The 18,021-nt window shown below is 40.3% G+C and overlaps 1 protein-coding gene across 9 annotated transcripts in view; it reads right to left on the bottom strand.

The window, feature by feature from the left end:
• The window catches only part of ECHDC1 (ethylmalonyl-CoA decarboxylase 1), a 41,406-nt gene extending 23,921 nt beyond the window's left edge, over positions 1 to 17,485 (bottom strand). The window contains exons 1-3 of one of the 9 annotated variants that reach the window (XM_069010826.1): positions 17,464 to 17,485; positions 8,578 to 8,799; positions 3,658 to 3,800 (exon numbers count right to left, since the gene is read on the bottom strand). In XM_069010826.1, the coding sequence (XP_068866927.1) occupies positions 3,658 to 3,800; positions 8,578 to 8,797 (363 nt within the window). In that variant the 5' untranslated portion in view covers positions 8,798 to 8,799; positions 17,464 to 17,485. The other 8 variants (XM_069010832.1, XM_069010823.1, XM_069010825.1 and 5 more) reach the window with 8 other exon arrangements.
• Between the last annotated feature and the right edge of the window lie 536 nt (positions 17,486 to 18,021).

Below are 18,021 nucleotides of genomic sequence, written 5' to 3'. Positions count from 1 at the left end.
TTTCTAAAGCACAACTTTACAGAGCTTGGCAAGTTAGAGAATCTGCCTGAATTAAAAGCCTCTGACTCATACCTCAGGGAAAGAAAAGATATGTATTAAGTCTACAGTACATCTTTGGAATAGGACCTTGAAATAATAGTAGACCAATTTCAGGTGACTTATTGTCCATTTAGTAATGTATTCCTAAGAGCTACTCTGCCCAAAGCCAAGCAGCATTATGATGTTTAGGCACAGATCTCTGGCAGATGCAAATGCCATGACAATTGCTACACTAGAACCAGTGTATTTAGTTTTACTACACTAAAGGCCTGCTTGAAAATTTTAGCACATGTTGATTTATAAAGAGGCTTTTAGTTATCACTGTAGCCATCTCCTACATGCCCTAAGAACAGTAGCAATATTTCCATTCCAAATTAAAGACCATTCAAATCCTTCTTGATAGCTGCCTTAGTAGCTAAGTTCAAAACCCACACAAACATACAAAGTACCAGTTCTCAGACACAGACTTGCACAATTCCCATATTACAACTGTCAGGATGAAGCCGCACAAAAGCTCTTCAAAGAACATAACTTTTCACTTCCTCACAGCAGAATCCTTGCATTCAAACTGGCCTTCTCAATGCATGACAAAATCCAAAATGGTAATTAAAGATTCATTCCAGAACAGACCAATTTGAAAAACACATTTATGTCTGAGCAGACAAAAGAAAAGTCTTCCTTCTCTCAGGTGGTAGAGAGATTACTGTGTATCCCAGGGAAAAAATGCCTGCACAGAAAACAAACAAACAAACAAACAAACAAACAAGCAACAACAACAAAAAAATCACAATTGCTTGGGTTCTGGCAAATAAACCCTTCAAAACCTCCTGATAAGAAAAATATGGCTACTATTCAGATAAAATACTCTGACTAAGAGGTGTTCACTGCAGTCTAGTGGAATAATTATATTTTCAGTTCTAATACTGTTCTTGACGTAAGAAGACATCTCAAAAGCAGAAAGGGAGGTAAAATGCAGTTAAAAGCACTACATAAAGAAAAAAAGGATGAATAGCTTGCAGTGGGCCTAGGAGAGGCAGGGAAGAAGAAAGTCACCTTCATAAAGTAGAGAACTGTAACACTGGCTCTTATTGCTGCAAGAGCTTCAAATCCATTTTCACTACAGATAGAACAATATTTCCAGATAATCTCCAACTGCTCCAAAGTCCTCCCTTCACAGTTTATGCTTGGGATCCTCTGTCCTAGCTAGACAGGGACCAAGGGAAGCAAAATTCTCCTTTATGCTTCTTCCTCTGAGCTGTTGTTTCAAGAGCCATTCTTGCTTTTCAGCTAGCCAGCTTTTCAAGTCTTACTCCAGAATGAGGTTCTTGCTCTGGGAACCAGGCTTACAAAGATAGAAAGAAAACAATTTTTTTTTACTTAAATTGCACCATTCATTTGCCTTCTGTGATTTGGGTATGTAATGTTAGCACTCAAAACAAAAACAGGCAGGGGACCTAGGTTTCCTTCAGAGTTAGGAACAACTGAACATGGGAGAAGGAGGACAAAGAAAGAAAAGAATGAAGTGGAAGAGGAGGACAAAGAGCCACTAGGGGGCACGAAAATCCTTCAGCATTCTAGGCCATTATTCTGCCTATTCTGCACCACAGGGAAAAGCAAACTGTACTGAAAATTATGAAAAATACAGTATTCCCTCAACCAACTGGTTGGATAAAATAAAAGTGTTCCCTGCAATTACTAAAAGCTATGGGCTAAATCAGCCTTAAAAAAATAATATAAAGGAAAGCTCAGTTGTTTGAGCATGGTGCTAATGATGACAAGGTTATGGGTTCAATCTATTCACTTAAAAGTTGGACTCGATCATCCCTGTGGGTCCCTTCCAACTCAGAATATTCTCTGATACTGTGAAAGACATACCAGGTCAGGCATATTCACTTTTTTTTTTTACCTTAGAGATGCCTAAGAAAACTTAACCTGAAATCAGACAAAACTCTCCCATCTGCATCAAGTTAGAGAGAAGAGTTCTGTAACACTAAAGAACAGCAAATACTATTCCATATTCTACTAAAGCTTTATTTAATAAGGACTATTAAATCCTACCAAACAGATGGTTAGGAGCCATTACAAAGAAACTCTCAGTAAAAGATAAATAGCTTGAACTCCCCAAAGGAAATAGAAAAGCAACTATGTTGAACTATTCTTGGAGCACTACTGGTGACTCTTAGACTTTTATTTCAATACTAGCATGAGAGCTAGATTCTGTGCAGAGAATTCTCAAAAAGGTATTAACTAACACATATACATTTCATTTTGCCCAGTATATCGAACCTAATCCTTGCAAGGGCCCTCTCTGCCACTGCAGTGGCTCCAAGTAATTTGTATAAGCATAGAGAGAGAATACTAAATGTATGGAAGCAGAATCACTGAGATTTACTGAATGCAGAACTCTGAAGGAAAGCCTAGACTGCAGATAAGAAAAGAACTGGCCTTTCTTGGCTTCAGCTCCTTTTCTGTTGGTATAATGCTCAAAGAAGTTGAGAATTGCAGATTAATTTTTTTTAAAAATAAATTTAGAAAAAATCACATACGCATCTGTATTTTTAAAATTACCAGTGCTTATAAAATATCCAAACGAAAGCTTTCCCCAAATCCATTTATATCTATAAAGCATGACATTTCTGTATTAAGAAAAGCATCTCTCTCATGGTGTTCCAGAATGGAAACAAAGCGTCCTATACCCTTTGAAAACTGGACTGTCCTATTTACTTTATCAGGCCAGAAATAAAACCTTTGTGGGGTTTATGATATTTAGTATCATCAACAGAAAACAAAAAAAAAAAAATCATCACTACAGACAAATATCAGATTAACCAGTTTTTGTGTTGATGTTCATACTGGAAGGGCCAATTAAATGTTTCATTTGTGTGGTTAAACCCTGAAACTTGCAGTGGCCACAAAAAAGCACCAGGATGTCACTTACCGCAACTGCAAACCAGGTGTAGGAGCAGCACAGGAAGACCCTCTTCCCTGGCAGCTGACTAAATCCTATTTCAGACATTGCCAAGTCCACATATTAATCCACAGAAAGAACTGTAGCACATGTGAAAGTTGTCCAAAGGGGTAGCACGAGCAAAAAATTGCCATCAAACGCCAACCTCTTCAACTTCATAGTTACACACAAGACTCACCTGACTCAAGTACAGCACAAGAATTGCATCTGTTCTTCCATTTTTGCAGGTCCAAGCAGTTTTGATAAAACAGAAACCCTTCTGTAGTAGCAGCCATGTTACTTAAATTTCTTTTTTTTTAGTTTAGAATATGAGAAATTATTACTTCTATCTGCTTCTAAAGGTCAAACTATAGAAGCACAGCTTATTTGATGTGCAAATTCACCATATACCGCTGTGAGAAACTGAAATGACATTTTTAAAAGAAAAGGCTAAAATGAACATGTAGTGTAGGAATTTAGAGTTATGAATCACTTACAGTAACACTTAAATCATGGCTTAAAGGGGCTGACAGCATTTTTTTCGACCATTTAAGCTCCATTCTGTGACTTGCATGTAAAAGTGCAGCAGAAGTATGGTGCAACACCTCTTTCTAAAAAGAATCTCAGAAAACTAACTTTTCTCCAAAACCTTCATGTGTATTAACACTTGCCTGGGAGTTGGATATTTCTTTGACAGCATTCAAATCAGATCCTGAGCAAAAAGTGTTTCCCGCACCATGGATAATAAGGCCTTTGCCATCCTTCCAGTTTTCCAGTTCAGTTACCCTCTCCTGGAGTTCTACCATCATAGTACCTGCCACAAGAGGGTGGAAACAGGAAATTATTATCACCATCATGTTTTTTGTTACATTTTCCACCAGCAAAACCAAGTTAGAGTTAATAAGCGATGGGCTTAAAATCACGAGGGAAAGTATCATCTTAAATCCTGCACATAATCACTGACATACATTTGTTCTTCAAGGGTGCACTTCCCAAAATTCTGAAGGATACTCTGTATGAAGGATATTTGTGTTACACTCAAAAAACTCCCAAAATAAAACAAACAAACAAACAAACAAACAAAATCTAACCAATTTATTTCTGCTTGCAACTGCATACATTCGGGACACATAAATTTATACATATCCATCCACATCTGTCCAACTAGTCATTTTGAAGTTCATTTCTCCCTACCCAAACAACCGGAAGAGAATAGAAAAGAATCACGTCCAAGGCAGGCTCAAGGCATAACCAGTCAACTTTAACAAAAGTTCCTTGCTAAAAAGACTCTCTTTACATATATCATCATAGAGTACTAGCTTTTTATTTCTTGTTTAAATATCATATTCATTATAAAACATCATGAACAGAACATCATATTTGCTTAAGTATCCTTCCTGACATGGAATACAAACTCTTGTTTCTAGGGCTTATCCTTCCACAGCAATGGAGTGTACCTCGTGCATTAATTTAAAGCTCTTCCTCTCTGAATGCCTATGACTCTCTCCAATTATATACTTAAGGGAAAACAGAAACTAATTTCAGAAAGCAGGGTATATACAGTTTGATGACACTCTCAGCTTTACCCTTCTTTGACAAGAATTTAGATGGACAGGCCTACATTCTTCAGATAGAAATGTGCTTTAGGTTAATACTCTCAAGGGCTCTCCTCTGCCAACAGTGTTGCTTTTTTAACTCTACGCCTGCATGCACAGGACTCATCCTCTTCTGAAATTTCCCATTAGCTGCCAGTCCATGGGTGATTTATGTTTTCTTCCTGTTTTTTCTTCTTGCAGTTCATTATAAAGTAGGCTTCCTAGTACCACATCAAGAGTGAACACTAAGTCCCCCCTAGGCTTGGTCTCAGTCACTGAAATAGTACATTTTGACAACATTTCTGAGGAGGACAATTATTAAGTGGACATTACATATTATATACCAGAATAACATTGGGTTGGGCTTTTTTTCTTACTCACTGTCAAGTCCATACTGCGATCCTCTCAAAAATCCCAGCAGTTTTGCCAGTTGCTTTCCCTTCTGTATTTATAATTTGGTTACGCTTTTTGTATGCGGTACATTACATTTGCTTTCACTGAATTTCACCCTGTTGATCTTGAGCTCTGTGTAGCAGCTAATCAAGATCACTTTGAATGCCTCTCCTCTACTCCAAAAAATATCTTGCAAGCTCTCCTAATATGGGGTCATCTGACAATTTCAGCAGTTCACCTTCTATTTCATCATTTCATCCAAGCTAGGAATGAAAATACTGAGCAGAACTAGGCCTGGATGAGATTTTTGTGGGTCTTCACTTGAAATGCTTTTCCAGCCTGATGGTACACTTAACAACTTTTCTGCAAGTGCTGCTGTTCAAACAGGTGTGTATTAACCCTGTGGATTTCACTTATTGCGTATTTGCCTTCTTAAGTCTTCTTAACAGAAAGGTATTTGAGCTGGCATCCAAGCTTTGCTAGAGTCAAATGTGGCACAACCACTGTTTGCGGTTCTTTTAATAAGCAAAGCACTGAGGTATTGAAGAGTCTTTCCACAGAGTATTCCAAGCCAAAAATCCAGCTAACGAAAAAATGCAGGATCCATATGAGCCTGTTACATGCAGTAGCAGGGGACAAGAGACACTGGCCAGAGCCTGTCCTATCCTCCTGCAAGAGGATCTTTTCCATTCCTGACAGCATTGAACTATTATTTTACCAACAGATATAGCTCCTAACGTTTGATATAATGATGAGGGCACAACACTAAAGCAAATCTTCATTCTGCCAGTCTTGGTCTTTCAGTATTTGGTACCACTGAGTTCATGCTCTTTACCAAATTAAATCTGCTTGGAATAATAATTTGTTTGCATCTTAATTATAATCTGAGAATAAATGCTTTCAAGTAAATTCCAGAAAATAAAAATTATCGTCAATATTTTCTAATTCCTACAGGCTGGCTTTCTTCTCTTTTAAATTACATTCAAGTTTAGTTCCGTGAAAGGTTGGGCTGCTGAAATTGGTTCTACCAGGCTTAAACTGACATTATTAGCATTTGTGTCCAAAGAGACCATTTCAAACAGGTGGCTATCAGATTCCAATTAAGAGTAGAAAAAAGGCATAACAATCTCCATATACCCCCTTAGCAATTTGCCAACAATTTTGTTCTGTTTTTGGTTTCATGAGTTGCTCAAGCTTAGAATAAACACAATTCCTTTGAGATAAAAAACTGCTGTGTAAAGTAAATGCCTGGAAAATAGAATTCCCCTCAACAGTTTAATGATTTTTTGCAGCTTTCTAGAGGGTGCATGCATGGATATATAAATTCACATCTGTCACTATTCAGAAGCTCTGAGACACAGAATCAACAGAATTTGATGGGGAGGTGGCTGTATCTATAGGCTCTGGCTGATGAAATTAACCAGGTTCTGCTGAGGCAATTCAGGGGTAGAGCATCCCATCCTGCCCCTTGAAGAGCATTATTTAATATACAACTGAAGGCAAAGGATTAAGTTCCTGCTAGTTTCTCAGCAACTGCATTTTACAGAAGTAATGTTAAAAATTAAATTAAGATCAGTATAAATTAAGATGCCATACCATTCACTGCAGTGGCGAAGGGGCCAGCCTGATTTTGCTTCTACTCTCCCTCCCAAAAAAACAAAAGTCTCTGGCAGAGGTGTACAGCACAAAGAAGCAGTATCTCTTGAACTGACAGAGTAGGATTTTCCAGAGCAATTTTTTGTGGCTATTGCCGAGCAAAATGGAGTACAGCTCTCTACAGGGCTCTATACACTGCTGTAAAAACAGAACTGTCTGATCCCATGGCTCATTTGTTATATGCTAATGAAGATCTGCAACAAAGACAGAGCTATTAATTTCCTCTGTGGTTTTTGTAGCCCCTCTTTTCTACTAGAGCATCTAATTCACATACACTAATAAGTGATTTTCATAGCAGTCCTGTAAGGCAAGAAGAGATTATTTTACAGACAACTAACCGAGCCTGAGAGAAAATGCCTGCTAATTTGGGGTGCTCAACTCGAGATGTGTGATATGATTTCAGCACATTAACATTATATAGAACATTGTATAGGCTAAGAACAGCTATCAGTTGCCTAAATGGCAGCTACACCTGCTCAGCACTGCCACCAATCACTTCTGAGCCCCTCCTGCCAAGCACATAGAAAACAGAAAACATACTTGCAAGTTTCTATGAAAGTTTGGTTTAAGCTATTTGACTTTTATTACTCCTGATCTCCATAGAGCAGAAAACCCCAGTCTGCTCTCTACTTTTGCTGTTACATCTCATTTCTCATTTCATGCCCCTTTCAACTTTCACAACAAATAAGCCAAGAGTACGCAGTCTACAAGGTGTACATTGCACAGTTCTGTTTTGAGTCAAAAACAGAAACTGATCTGTAGAAAAAGGAGAAACAACAATGTACACTGACAGGGAGGCATGCAGAAGGACAATCTCTATCTTAACATCTTTTAGCTACAACTTCCTAAGTTAGGTAATGATTTTATACCTGAGTTTTTTAAGGGAAACAAAAGAGAATGCAGACACATCTAGGTGCATTACCGCCAGTTCTGCTGCTCTCTTAGGTTCCTTTCAGCTAACAATCACTAGTGGGAAGAGCAGATTGACATTCTTCATGCAAAGGGCACGCTTTGCTACTGTGTTGCAAAATGTTTGCTCACAGCAAAGGAACAGTGAGAACTGGGCAGGAAGACAGAACAGCAACAAAGAAATTATCAAGATGACACAAATGTATCCACTTCAAAATGCTAACAGATAAAGACATTCTTACAGTAAAGGCTTATGCACAGCTCCAGCTCAGGCAGATTCACACCCTGAACCTGTGCCACTCACATCTGAAGAGAATGACATAAATTGAAATAATCTAGAAAATTAAAAGACAGCAAATATACTCAACTTGAAGAACAAAAACCTCTCATAATGCAAGATTAATGAAATAGGGCACTGTTTTGATAGCTAAGTATTCTCCAGTGTAAAAGCACATTAAATAGATCACTGACCTGCAACAGCTGAGAATAGCCAGCTCATATGATTAGTTAACCAGTCACTGGTATTTAAGACATAAGGCAAATGAAGAAGAAATGGAAGCCACAGTTTGGGTGAGTGGAAAAGACCAAACTACGGAAGTTTAAGGTACAGGGAAAGCTTTATCTGAAGAACCAAGAAGTAAACTCAGTCTTTCTTTCTACATCACCTATGAAAGAGACATGGTATCTTCTCATCCCCACAAAAATGCCATCCATGTTTCCAGATGACAAAATGAGAGGAGATGCAAGAAAGAGCACAGTGGCAGAATTGTGCTAACACTTAACACGGGGAGAAGCACATTCTGCAAGACAGTCCCTGTGTCATTGAGAATTTCGTGGATTCTTACGACATTTATAGCAAAGTTACTACACAGAACAGTGGACATTTGCTGCATATCTGAATAAAACTTACATATTTATTCTTTTAACTAAGGCATGGTAAGGCAGAGTGTTTCACTTCCTTTAGGCAAAATGTCAAAATGGGTAACTGAACAAGAGAAAAAACAAAACCAACCAGCAATCCCATCAACTCATTAATACCTGTAAAGGCATTCATTAGCTTTGGGTTATTCAAAGTAAGTATTCCAATGCCATTGTCTTCTTTGGAAAGGTTGATGGATCCACCAGAAAACTGCTGAAGTTTCTTCTTTACCAATTCTTCCTCATAGCCATGAGCACCATTATACAGTGACAACCATCTCTGTTGTAGTATCCTTTTCTCTGTAGTCTGAAGTAAGTTCTTCCACAGAGGAAGGGCCATTTCTGGAAATACATGGGGTGAGGGGAAAAAAAATCAGGAAATTTCCTTTGTAATCCACTTCAGTCCTCTGAAAAAGAGGGAAGTATGACAGCAGAAACTAATATAAAGGTGATACAATCATAACCGTTGACAAAAATCACTCCAAACTGTATTTGCAAAAATCTCAGTTTGAATCTACCCCCACAAAGTTAACAGGAGTTTTATGGAGTGATTTTAGTAGATAAGCCAGATATTAGCACCTTTTAAAATACTTCCTTGTAAAATTTACCAAAGAAGTATTTGTGTGCAGAACATAGAAGGCTCAAGAACTATAGGAAGACTCTTATGTATTCCACTAGACCAATTTACTCTGTATTAACCTTCCAAACCCTCCCTCTCCCTTCCCTCTAAAAAAATACCAAGACCCCCAAACACCACACCTGTAACAGAGAAAAAATCCTATCAAATCCCACAGCCTTCAGTATCTGGATATCCTGCTTTTCTGTAAGCAAGTATTAGAGCAAGACCTTCCCACGAGAAATACTTAAGGAACATAAAAACTAGGAACTGAAGATCATTCTTATATTGAAGTCTGTTCCCCGTCACCTAATTCCATTAATACAGTTGTCACACTCCATCTTAAAACTAATTAGTCTGCCTAGCCCCTGATTGCTATCTGCTTTTCCCAGTCATCCCAGTAGCACTTTGAGTTGATCTGTTTTGGGCACAGAATCTGTGCAGTACTCCAAAGAATGAGAAGTCTGCAACAGTATTATGCATTGAGCACCATATTTGCCTTTTATACAGGTAATAATCCTTGTAAATTATGTCTGTGTACCAGTATACCCATGGCTAACTCCTCTGCTATTTCCACTCTGCAGTGTATGACTGTAGATCAGGAAATAACAAGAAACTACTTATCACATTACTCTTCATCTGAATCTCTGCCTTAATTTATTGACTTTGGAAAAGGGTCTGCAGGAGAAAGTGGCTTACAAGTGACTTGAAAGAAACTGGGTAAAGACTGAACTGGAAACAGCTGATCTGGAAATAAAGTCATCTTAGAAACCAATCAGAGTGGGAATCAAAAGAACCCCCACACGACATGGAAAAAGGCTTGTTATTTTGCAATTTGATAGAGTAGTCCTACCTTTGCCCCAACCTCCTTTTTAATGGGCTTGGCCATTCAGAAGACAAGGTATATGATCATTTTTTTGGTAACTGGGAAAAGACGTTCTTTGTTTCTGAATCATATTTGGCAGAAACAAGATACCTTCAAAATTGGCAAGCAGCTGTTGGAAAGTTTTCTAAAAGAACTCAGAGCACAAACACATTCACTGAGACAGAATTTGGTGACAGCTATATTGTATGCTCTGTTCAGGGCATCTTACAGTTTACAGACTCAACATTTTTGAAAACATTTATTATATACACATGATCAAGTAAATGCATATTAAAAACCACACACCATTAGCTCCTAATGAAAAAAGTGAGCAGCCCTGTCAGGTGAACACTTATTTTGTCACTGGCTGTACCACCTTACACTAAACTTGAAAATGCCTCTGTTGGTGCAGGTATAGTCTTCATTCAAAGGGAGGAGGAGTTTGCAAAGCAATCGCACTATGGGATGCAAAGGAATATGCAGCAATACCAGGCAACTGTGAAGAGCCATCTATGTCAGTAGATTCATACCTGTCCTGCCAAATTGCACCCACCAATACAACAGGATCTCATCACAAGTTCAACACAAAGAAACTAGTAAGGCCTACACAAATCTATGCATTATAAGGTCATCTACACTGGAAAACATAGAGAGATGATTTTTTAATATCTATTGACATACAAGGCTTTGATCTGTCACGATGAACTTTTCCGAAGTGCAAAACTAATAAAACTAATTACAAAATTTAATCAAGTTTAAAATATCATTGAACACAAGATTCATTACTACATAAAAAACATTCCCCAACTGCTGCTGCACCCAAACATTCCATCTATGCACATTCTAATATTCTGCAACACTTCAGCCACCACTTTTCAGAGCTTTTAAAATTTTATTTAAAGAGTGAAAATGGGTTTCTAAAGCTCATTTCTCCACTAATTGATTCTTTTTATATTCAGGCTCTCAAAAGAGAGACAGCCTTCCCTTTTCTCTGAAACCTCAGCAGTCATTCCTCAGCATATATTAATGCAATAAAACTTTCCATCCAACTACTAGTTTTTGCTCAGAAGAGAACAAACATTAAATACATGGACAGTGCAGGCTTTCCTTGCAAAGTGTACCCTGAACAATCAACTCCCAATTTTTAATTAATACAAAGTGTCCCCAACTCTCATAAGAAAACAGACAAGCTGGAATTCTCTAGGAAGCCCTGACGACTGGCTTGAAAGCAAAGAGGAGGGGAAAAAGAGGCTGTTTTGCTAACTTAACCTCTTGCTGACTTAAACTTTTTTCATTACTTTTATAACTACTGAATTTCTCACGACAAGAAATATACTGAGCAAAACAAACTTAAGATATGGAAATTTTATTCCAATGAAAAAGGAGTCTGTCATTTTCAACTGCGTGGTTATATGCATTAACAGCTCTTTAATATTATCACTATGGTAATAAAGAACAGCAGCAAGTGCGGGATTAGAAAACAAATTGGACACCACTGCCTGCTGATCATGACTCATGATTAATGACTCATGCAAGGTATAATCTTTGAATTATTTTCTTTATAACCATCTCCTACAGTACCAGTCAGTGCCCAGTACTTTTTTTTAATAAAAATAAGATTATTTTAACAGCTCAGTCTGACTGAGCTAACCACTGAGGAAAAGCATGATATTTAAGCTAGAGTTCTCTCAGTCTAAAGGGATTTCTGCTGACATCTGACAAACAACATCCAAAATTTCAATCAGTACAGAACACCCACAATCCATTGCATGACTGAGATTGATTATTTTTGTATTTTGCATGAAAGCAGTGAGAAAGAGATGTTGCAGTAATACTTACAATGTTGTAGGACCAGCCAAGAGGTATTTATTAACACTAAAATTTTCAGATTTTCAGTTTAACATAATCACATCTATTTATACATACAGAAATAGAGTCTTAGTCTAATTTTAAAAAGGCAACATGCTATACCCATTAACATCTGAGCAAATATAGTTTATGCACAGTTCCTACAATGAAAAAAAAAGAAAAACCTGACAGTATAGGAATAACAGTGGTCAATTAGCATCTTTTAAATGTTTTAAGTGCTATAGCTTTACATATCACTGGTGTCACCTAAGAGAGAAGCCAACAGTGCGGACATCAATAGTTTTTCATTCCACAGTTATTGCACCTCTTATATCAAACAACAGTTTAAATCCCATTTGGCACTCAAGTGGTTTTGTAACACCCTTGCCTGTGGGGTAGCAGACTGGGTTAATATGAACACATCTAATGCCAGCATTTCAGTACAAAGGAATGACACACCTTATGCAAGAGCAGTACATGTATCTACATGCAGACACTCACAATCTATGTATTTTTATGCATGCAGATGTATCAGAGGCCTTCTGACAGCCTCTGGTAACTGCCTAGTTAAAATTCAGACCTCACAATGTTAACAAAACATAGTAATAATAGGGATAATACCAACATCAGTACTCCCTAACTGAGCAGATTCATTGGGAAATTGCTGAATCTTGAACAAGGGTATTTGCCCTGGCCATTTACCACCACTCTGTTGCAACCCAAATTTTTCTCGTAACACATGATGCATCAAACAGCAACCTCCAGCAATGCTGCCAGTTGCAATTGTCACAGAACATAAAGATATCTTGTCAAAGCAAAGGGTAAGGGCTGTAGACAGCAGCTTTCTAGATGGGTAGAAGAACTGAAACAAACCAGAAAACTGAATTTTGGGAGCTGTATGCTCAAACAAGAAGCACTGTACTACACAGCAAGTTAAAATACATGAGCAGGGAAAATTCCAGTTCAAAAATGGTGTCTGAATTATTGACACAAGTCAGGGAAAAATAAAATGGGGAAAAAAGATGCAGAGATGTGTTTTCAATACATCAGGGAAATAAGCATGCCCTTTCATCTGGGGCAGGATGTGACAGGTGTGATGTGCAGATATAGATACTGGAAAAAAAACCCATCAGCTGAATTTCTGGGTTTGGATGAAGGTATACTGAGATTAAGCATAACAGAAATAAAGGGATTCAAGAGACAAAATCCACAAAAGAAATCTCAGGGATGAGAAAATATTTAAATGGCATTAAAAAAACTATTAGAAAGGCACTTTTGTGACACTGCCAAAGGCATCAAGGTCACTTGGTCTTGGAAGAACAAGAGAACCTGACTTGATGAAGACCTTTGGCAGCTGCAATTTCAGCGACAAGCACCAAAGTGCAAAGACAAGGAAGCAGGGTTAGAAGATGTGAACTGAGGATGATGATATGATTCACAAGTCAACCGTGTGTGGGTGTCTTACCAGTCACTTTAGAAGGCATTCATCTGTACTAGGGAGCAGTGACCATGACTGGCAGATGTTCCTGCAGTGGCCAATGAATGGAAAACAAGTGGTGGCATACTACTGAGGGCTGGCACAACTGACTCTATAGCATGAAAGCAGATGAAAAAGCACAGTGATGGAGAAACAAAGCATGAAAATAGTCCATCTGTACAAAAAAAAAAAAAAAAAAAAAGTAGGTTGAAAATAAGTGAAAATAACAGCAATTGACTGTAACTGGGGACAGTGGGCTAGTGGTGATTATGGGGGGAAAAAAAAAATTCTAGTGTTGGACAAAGAGAAGAGATTCAAAAACAAAAAAAGGCCAGCTTGGTCTCACAGTGAAGAGGAGTCACTAGACCCTGCCTTCACACACAAGAAATGTGTAGCAGGGAGGACTCACACACAGGATTACTCTGTTGCTTGTCACCACCCTTCACCTGAAGGTTACAGAGCCCTCCATCTACCTCACCCCCTTATCTATCTCTCTACTTTCCTTCCACGATGCGTGGGTTAGGTTAACTTAAACACCTTGTCCAACAGGTTCTCCCACTCTCACAATTACCAGATGAGGCAAGCTGAGGGCAATCACCTCACCTCAATCACCGATGGCTTTCCCACTGCTGAAAGCAAGCAGTGAGCAGATCTTAAGCATGCTAAGGGATCAGCAGCAGAAAACCTACTGACAAAACATGGTTTACAAATACAGAAACTACACAAAGCTGAGAAACTGAGGAAATTCTGCCTCCCCAACTAGGGGACTGATCCCTTATGCCTTTCTCAAAATGTCATGGCTCTCAAACTTGCTGAGCCCTGTTCAAATTGTTAGTATATTGTCACTGGTACCTGCACTGTAGACAAATTAGATGGGATCAACAGTCCCTCCAGTTCAGCAAGAATTTACTTTAAAAGCCCTCTGACTCCTTTAAAAACAGGCTTTAAAAGTAGCTGGTATTATAAAAGACAAGTTTTTAGTATCTATATTACTGTTGAGAGAAAAAATTATTTGGGCCTCCTAGTTTCTAGATGTTAGCATTAGAAACAATACTTATCCATCCAGAAGCTGAGAGAACAAGAAGTGAGAACATGTCCAAATTAACTGAGATGCATCAAATAATGTGTCTGTGAAATAAAAATAAACTAAGGGAAAGAAAAATCTTTTAACACTGTAAGTAACAGCCCCTCTTGTCTGTGGTTTCAGTTTTAAGCTGGCTGACCATTTACACCTCATTTCTGCTTTTATCACTCTTCTTTTTCTTGTTATTTTCATTGTTTCTGAGCAGCCCAATTCTGGGGATAGCAAGCTATGGTTTTCCAAATTACTTGTTCTTTGTTTAGTTTTGTATTTTTGAATGATCCCTGCAGGCTAGAGTTTAGATGTGAATTGTCTCTCTGTCCCTAAATAATTACATTCTCTTTAAATCACATTTTAATTATTCTGAAGAATAGTAAACAAATTGCAAAGAAACATACTGAAGTCCACAGAAAAATAATGGCATTTAAGGATGCAAAACAGCTGACAAAGGAAGCTTTTCCACAAATACAGATGACACTACCTAGAAACATTTGATTTTGGCCACACAGTGAGTAAAAGATTTTGAGTTTCACAGCAAAGGGCAAGAATACATTATCTTCTGCAAAACGCACTCAGACCCTTTATTTTTCAGTGCTTTGATCTGAAGAGGTTCTCTTCACACCTGTCATCAAAGGACCTTTTACAGCAGTGACAGAAAACTCTTTTAAGCACATTGCCCACTAGGTATGTTTTAGAGACCTATAAGATGAGCAGATGCACAACTTCACAGGAACGGAAACAAACACAACCAACCCACCATTTGCCTTTTAGTCACCAAATCCTAAATCATAAAAGCATGAATTCAATTCTAGCTGTAACCACAAATACTGATGCTTTCCCAATGATTGCCTTGAAAAGGGTAAGTTTTGTAATCAAGAAGTGTTCTGAATTCCACACAATAGACTGTCCTTTGTTATTGCTCTCCTTACCACCACTACCATCACCCACAAACGCTCCTGCCGACAACAGCAAAACCATATCCTGAACTGTCCACGATTCTCCTGTCCCCCTGTAACAGCACTGGGAACTAGCAGCACTGGGAACTAGCAGCACTACACCAGGACTGCCTGTCACCTGCTTCCTTGGCTCTACACACTGAATTTCGGAAAGCAGTGGCAACCCCCCTGCACGGTATCACCCTGGGAAAAATGTGAAGACTCAAGGGGCCGAGGGGTGGAAGCTACTTCCCCATCCCCAGCATACACTTCTTCCTGCTGACCTTGTGCGATGCCAAAATCCCGAGCAGTGCTCTGTTGCACCTGGTCTGACCTAAGGAAGCTTTTCTAACTTTTTTTTTTTTTTTAATTAAACAAAATGACTTATGTTAGCTCAACCGTCGAGGCATGGCTCAGCGCCGAGCAGGACAGAAGTGGGCAGTGACCGGCTGTTCCCAAAGCGAGACCCGAGGTGTCAGGGCTAAGCAGAAGCACCGCCGACCTCTCCACCACCATCTGAACGAAGCCAGCTCGCCTCTGCCCCGGGCACCCCGAGGCCTGGCGGGGACCAGGGCGCCCCGCCCCCGGACCCCGCCCGGGGCCCTGCACCGCCTCCTCAGCCCCGTTCCCCCGCAGAGGCCCCCCTTTCCCCCACAGAGCCGCGGGCGGCCCGGCCAGAAGAGCTTAGCGGCTGGGCACTGACCTGGCCTCGGCACTGACCTGGCCCGGGCACTGATCTGGCCCCGGCACTGACCGGGCCCCGGCGCCGGCGGAGCAGCGGAGGCGGGCGGTGCGGCGGGGAAAGGGCCCCGCCGGGAACCGCTGCTGCGGCCGCCGGGCCGGGCCCGAAGCCGCCTGCCCGCGCCCTGGGCTCAGCGGTATCGGGACAGTCCCGGGCCGAGCTAAGGGAATTTAAAGCTTTTTGAGCCCTGAGAGCTGACTTGGGGCTGGCAGGAAAGGTCTCCATACCACATCCATAGAGGGATGACCCCAGGCACCGAGAGCTCTGCCTAAATTTGCGTCGTTTGCCGCAGACGATGATTGTTATCTCCTAGGTTGCTAAACACTACATAAGCAGGTCGTCATTATTGTTGTTTCCTGCACCGATCGCCTCCATCTCTAAAAACCAAGCCCTGTGTTTCTATCCAAGTCAGTGTAATTAAAGATCCTTGTTTCTCGGGTGTCTCAGGACACGGTCTCGCCTCAGGTCGCTCAGTTGGGATCCGAATCGCTGCCGGCAGGATCCAGGATGCAGCGGCGGGGCCCCCACCTGCTCTGGCTGGTGTTGCGCAGCAGGCAGAAGAGATGTTAGCTCCCTGTCCACGTCCCCACAAGCAGAGACTTGGGCTCCCCGGTTTCACATCCATCTATTTTACCTGTCAGCCTAAGTGGGAACTCTTTCCGGCTGTCCTGTTCCTGGCCGCTGTGCCTCCCCGGCTCCAGGTGCCGCTCACCTCTCACCTGTACCCAGCTCTGGCAGCTGGGCCAAAGTGCTGAGCGATCTGCAAACTACCCTTGCATCAAACTGCAATTGTGTAAACTTGAGGCTGGCATAATGTGGCACTGTCACACACAGCCCTGCCCTCGGTTTCCTTCCTTGGAAAAACAAATGCCAGCATCCAGATCAAGGGAAATAAATGGTTTCAATGAAGATCACTCAGTGCTTTGCATATTCAAAGCAATCTGCTATGAGCCAGTCTTTCTCTCTGCGTCCTTGTTAGTACACATACATAAGATGAGTCTGTTTTAAGTATTTGTAGCATGGCTGAAAAATGTATCTGGAAATACATCTTCTGCACCTCTATTAAAGCTGTTTTTCAACCCAGCTGTCAATACAAATGTTCCAAAGTTGGCTTAGTTGATTAAAAATTATGATTGAATATGTAGAGGATTTCAATTAATCATATATTTGGAAAAACGAAAGTTTTGCACGCTGAACAGATTTGTGTTGTTCAGAAAATCGAGAATATGAAATACTCAGGTCCCAGGCAGTGCTATCTTTATACAATAGAAGGATACATTTCCTTATTACAGCACTTCCAGTGCAAGCAGAAATACTGCAGCAGGCAGGCTTGCCTCTTATTTTCCTCTTGGGTTCACAAAGAATTTTTCCAGTAGGATTTAGCCCTGCATTTGTGTCTGGAAAACCTCAGTAACGATCTGTGTGAGTGAAGCAGCTCTCACCAGGTCCTGCTGCAAGGCCTTGTCCTCTTCCGGAGCGGAGGGATGCCCAGGCACGTCCCAGCTCGGGCCGAAGCAGAGGAGGGCGACGGCGGCTGGGAGCTCGTGGTTTTCCAGGTAACATATTGCCACCTAGCAGCGCTTGGTGGAAGTAGCACAAACCGGACCGGCCGATCCATAAACCAGTTTGCCTCATTTTTGATTTTATTGCCTTGTGTCATATAGGACATGATGATAAGACTAGGATGCACTCAGAGTGAAGAATGAGGACTGTAGGAAAATGAAAAGGTGAATGGGATCATCATCGAAAACAAACACTAAAGACCAGACAGGCTGTAACTTTCAGCAGGATGGTGACTCGTCCCTGCATATTTGACTAAACAATAAGAGAGAAAAAGAAAGAAGAGAGAAAAAATGTACAATCCTGCAAAGTTGCTTATTCTTATTCTTGCAAATAATTCCACTGATTTCAGCAACACTTTCTCCTTGCATTGCTGAAGCAGTACTAACCTAGAAGAGTCAGGTCACCACCTGAATTATAGAGAATGTGCCCATTCCCTG

The sequence above is a fragment of the Aphelocoma coerulescens genome, chromosome 3, assembly GCF_041296385.1.
Source record: "Aphelocoma coerulescens isolate FSJ_1873_10779 chromosome 3, UR_Acoe_1.0, whole genome shotgun sequence".
Taxonomy (NCBI): Eukaryota; Metazoa; Chordata; class Aves; order Passeriformes; family Corvidae; genus Aphelocoma; species Aphelocoma coerulescens.
Note: the sequence above shows the minus strand (reverse complement) of the source record. Positions and strands in the feature narration are given on the sequence as shown.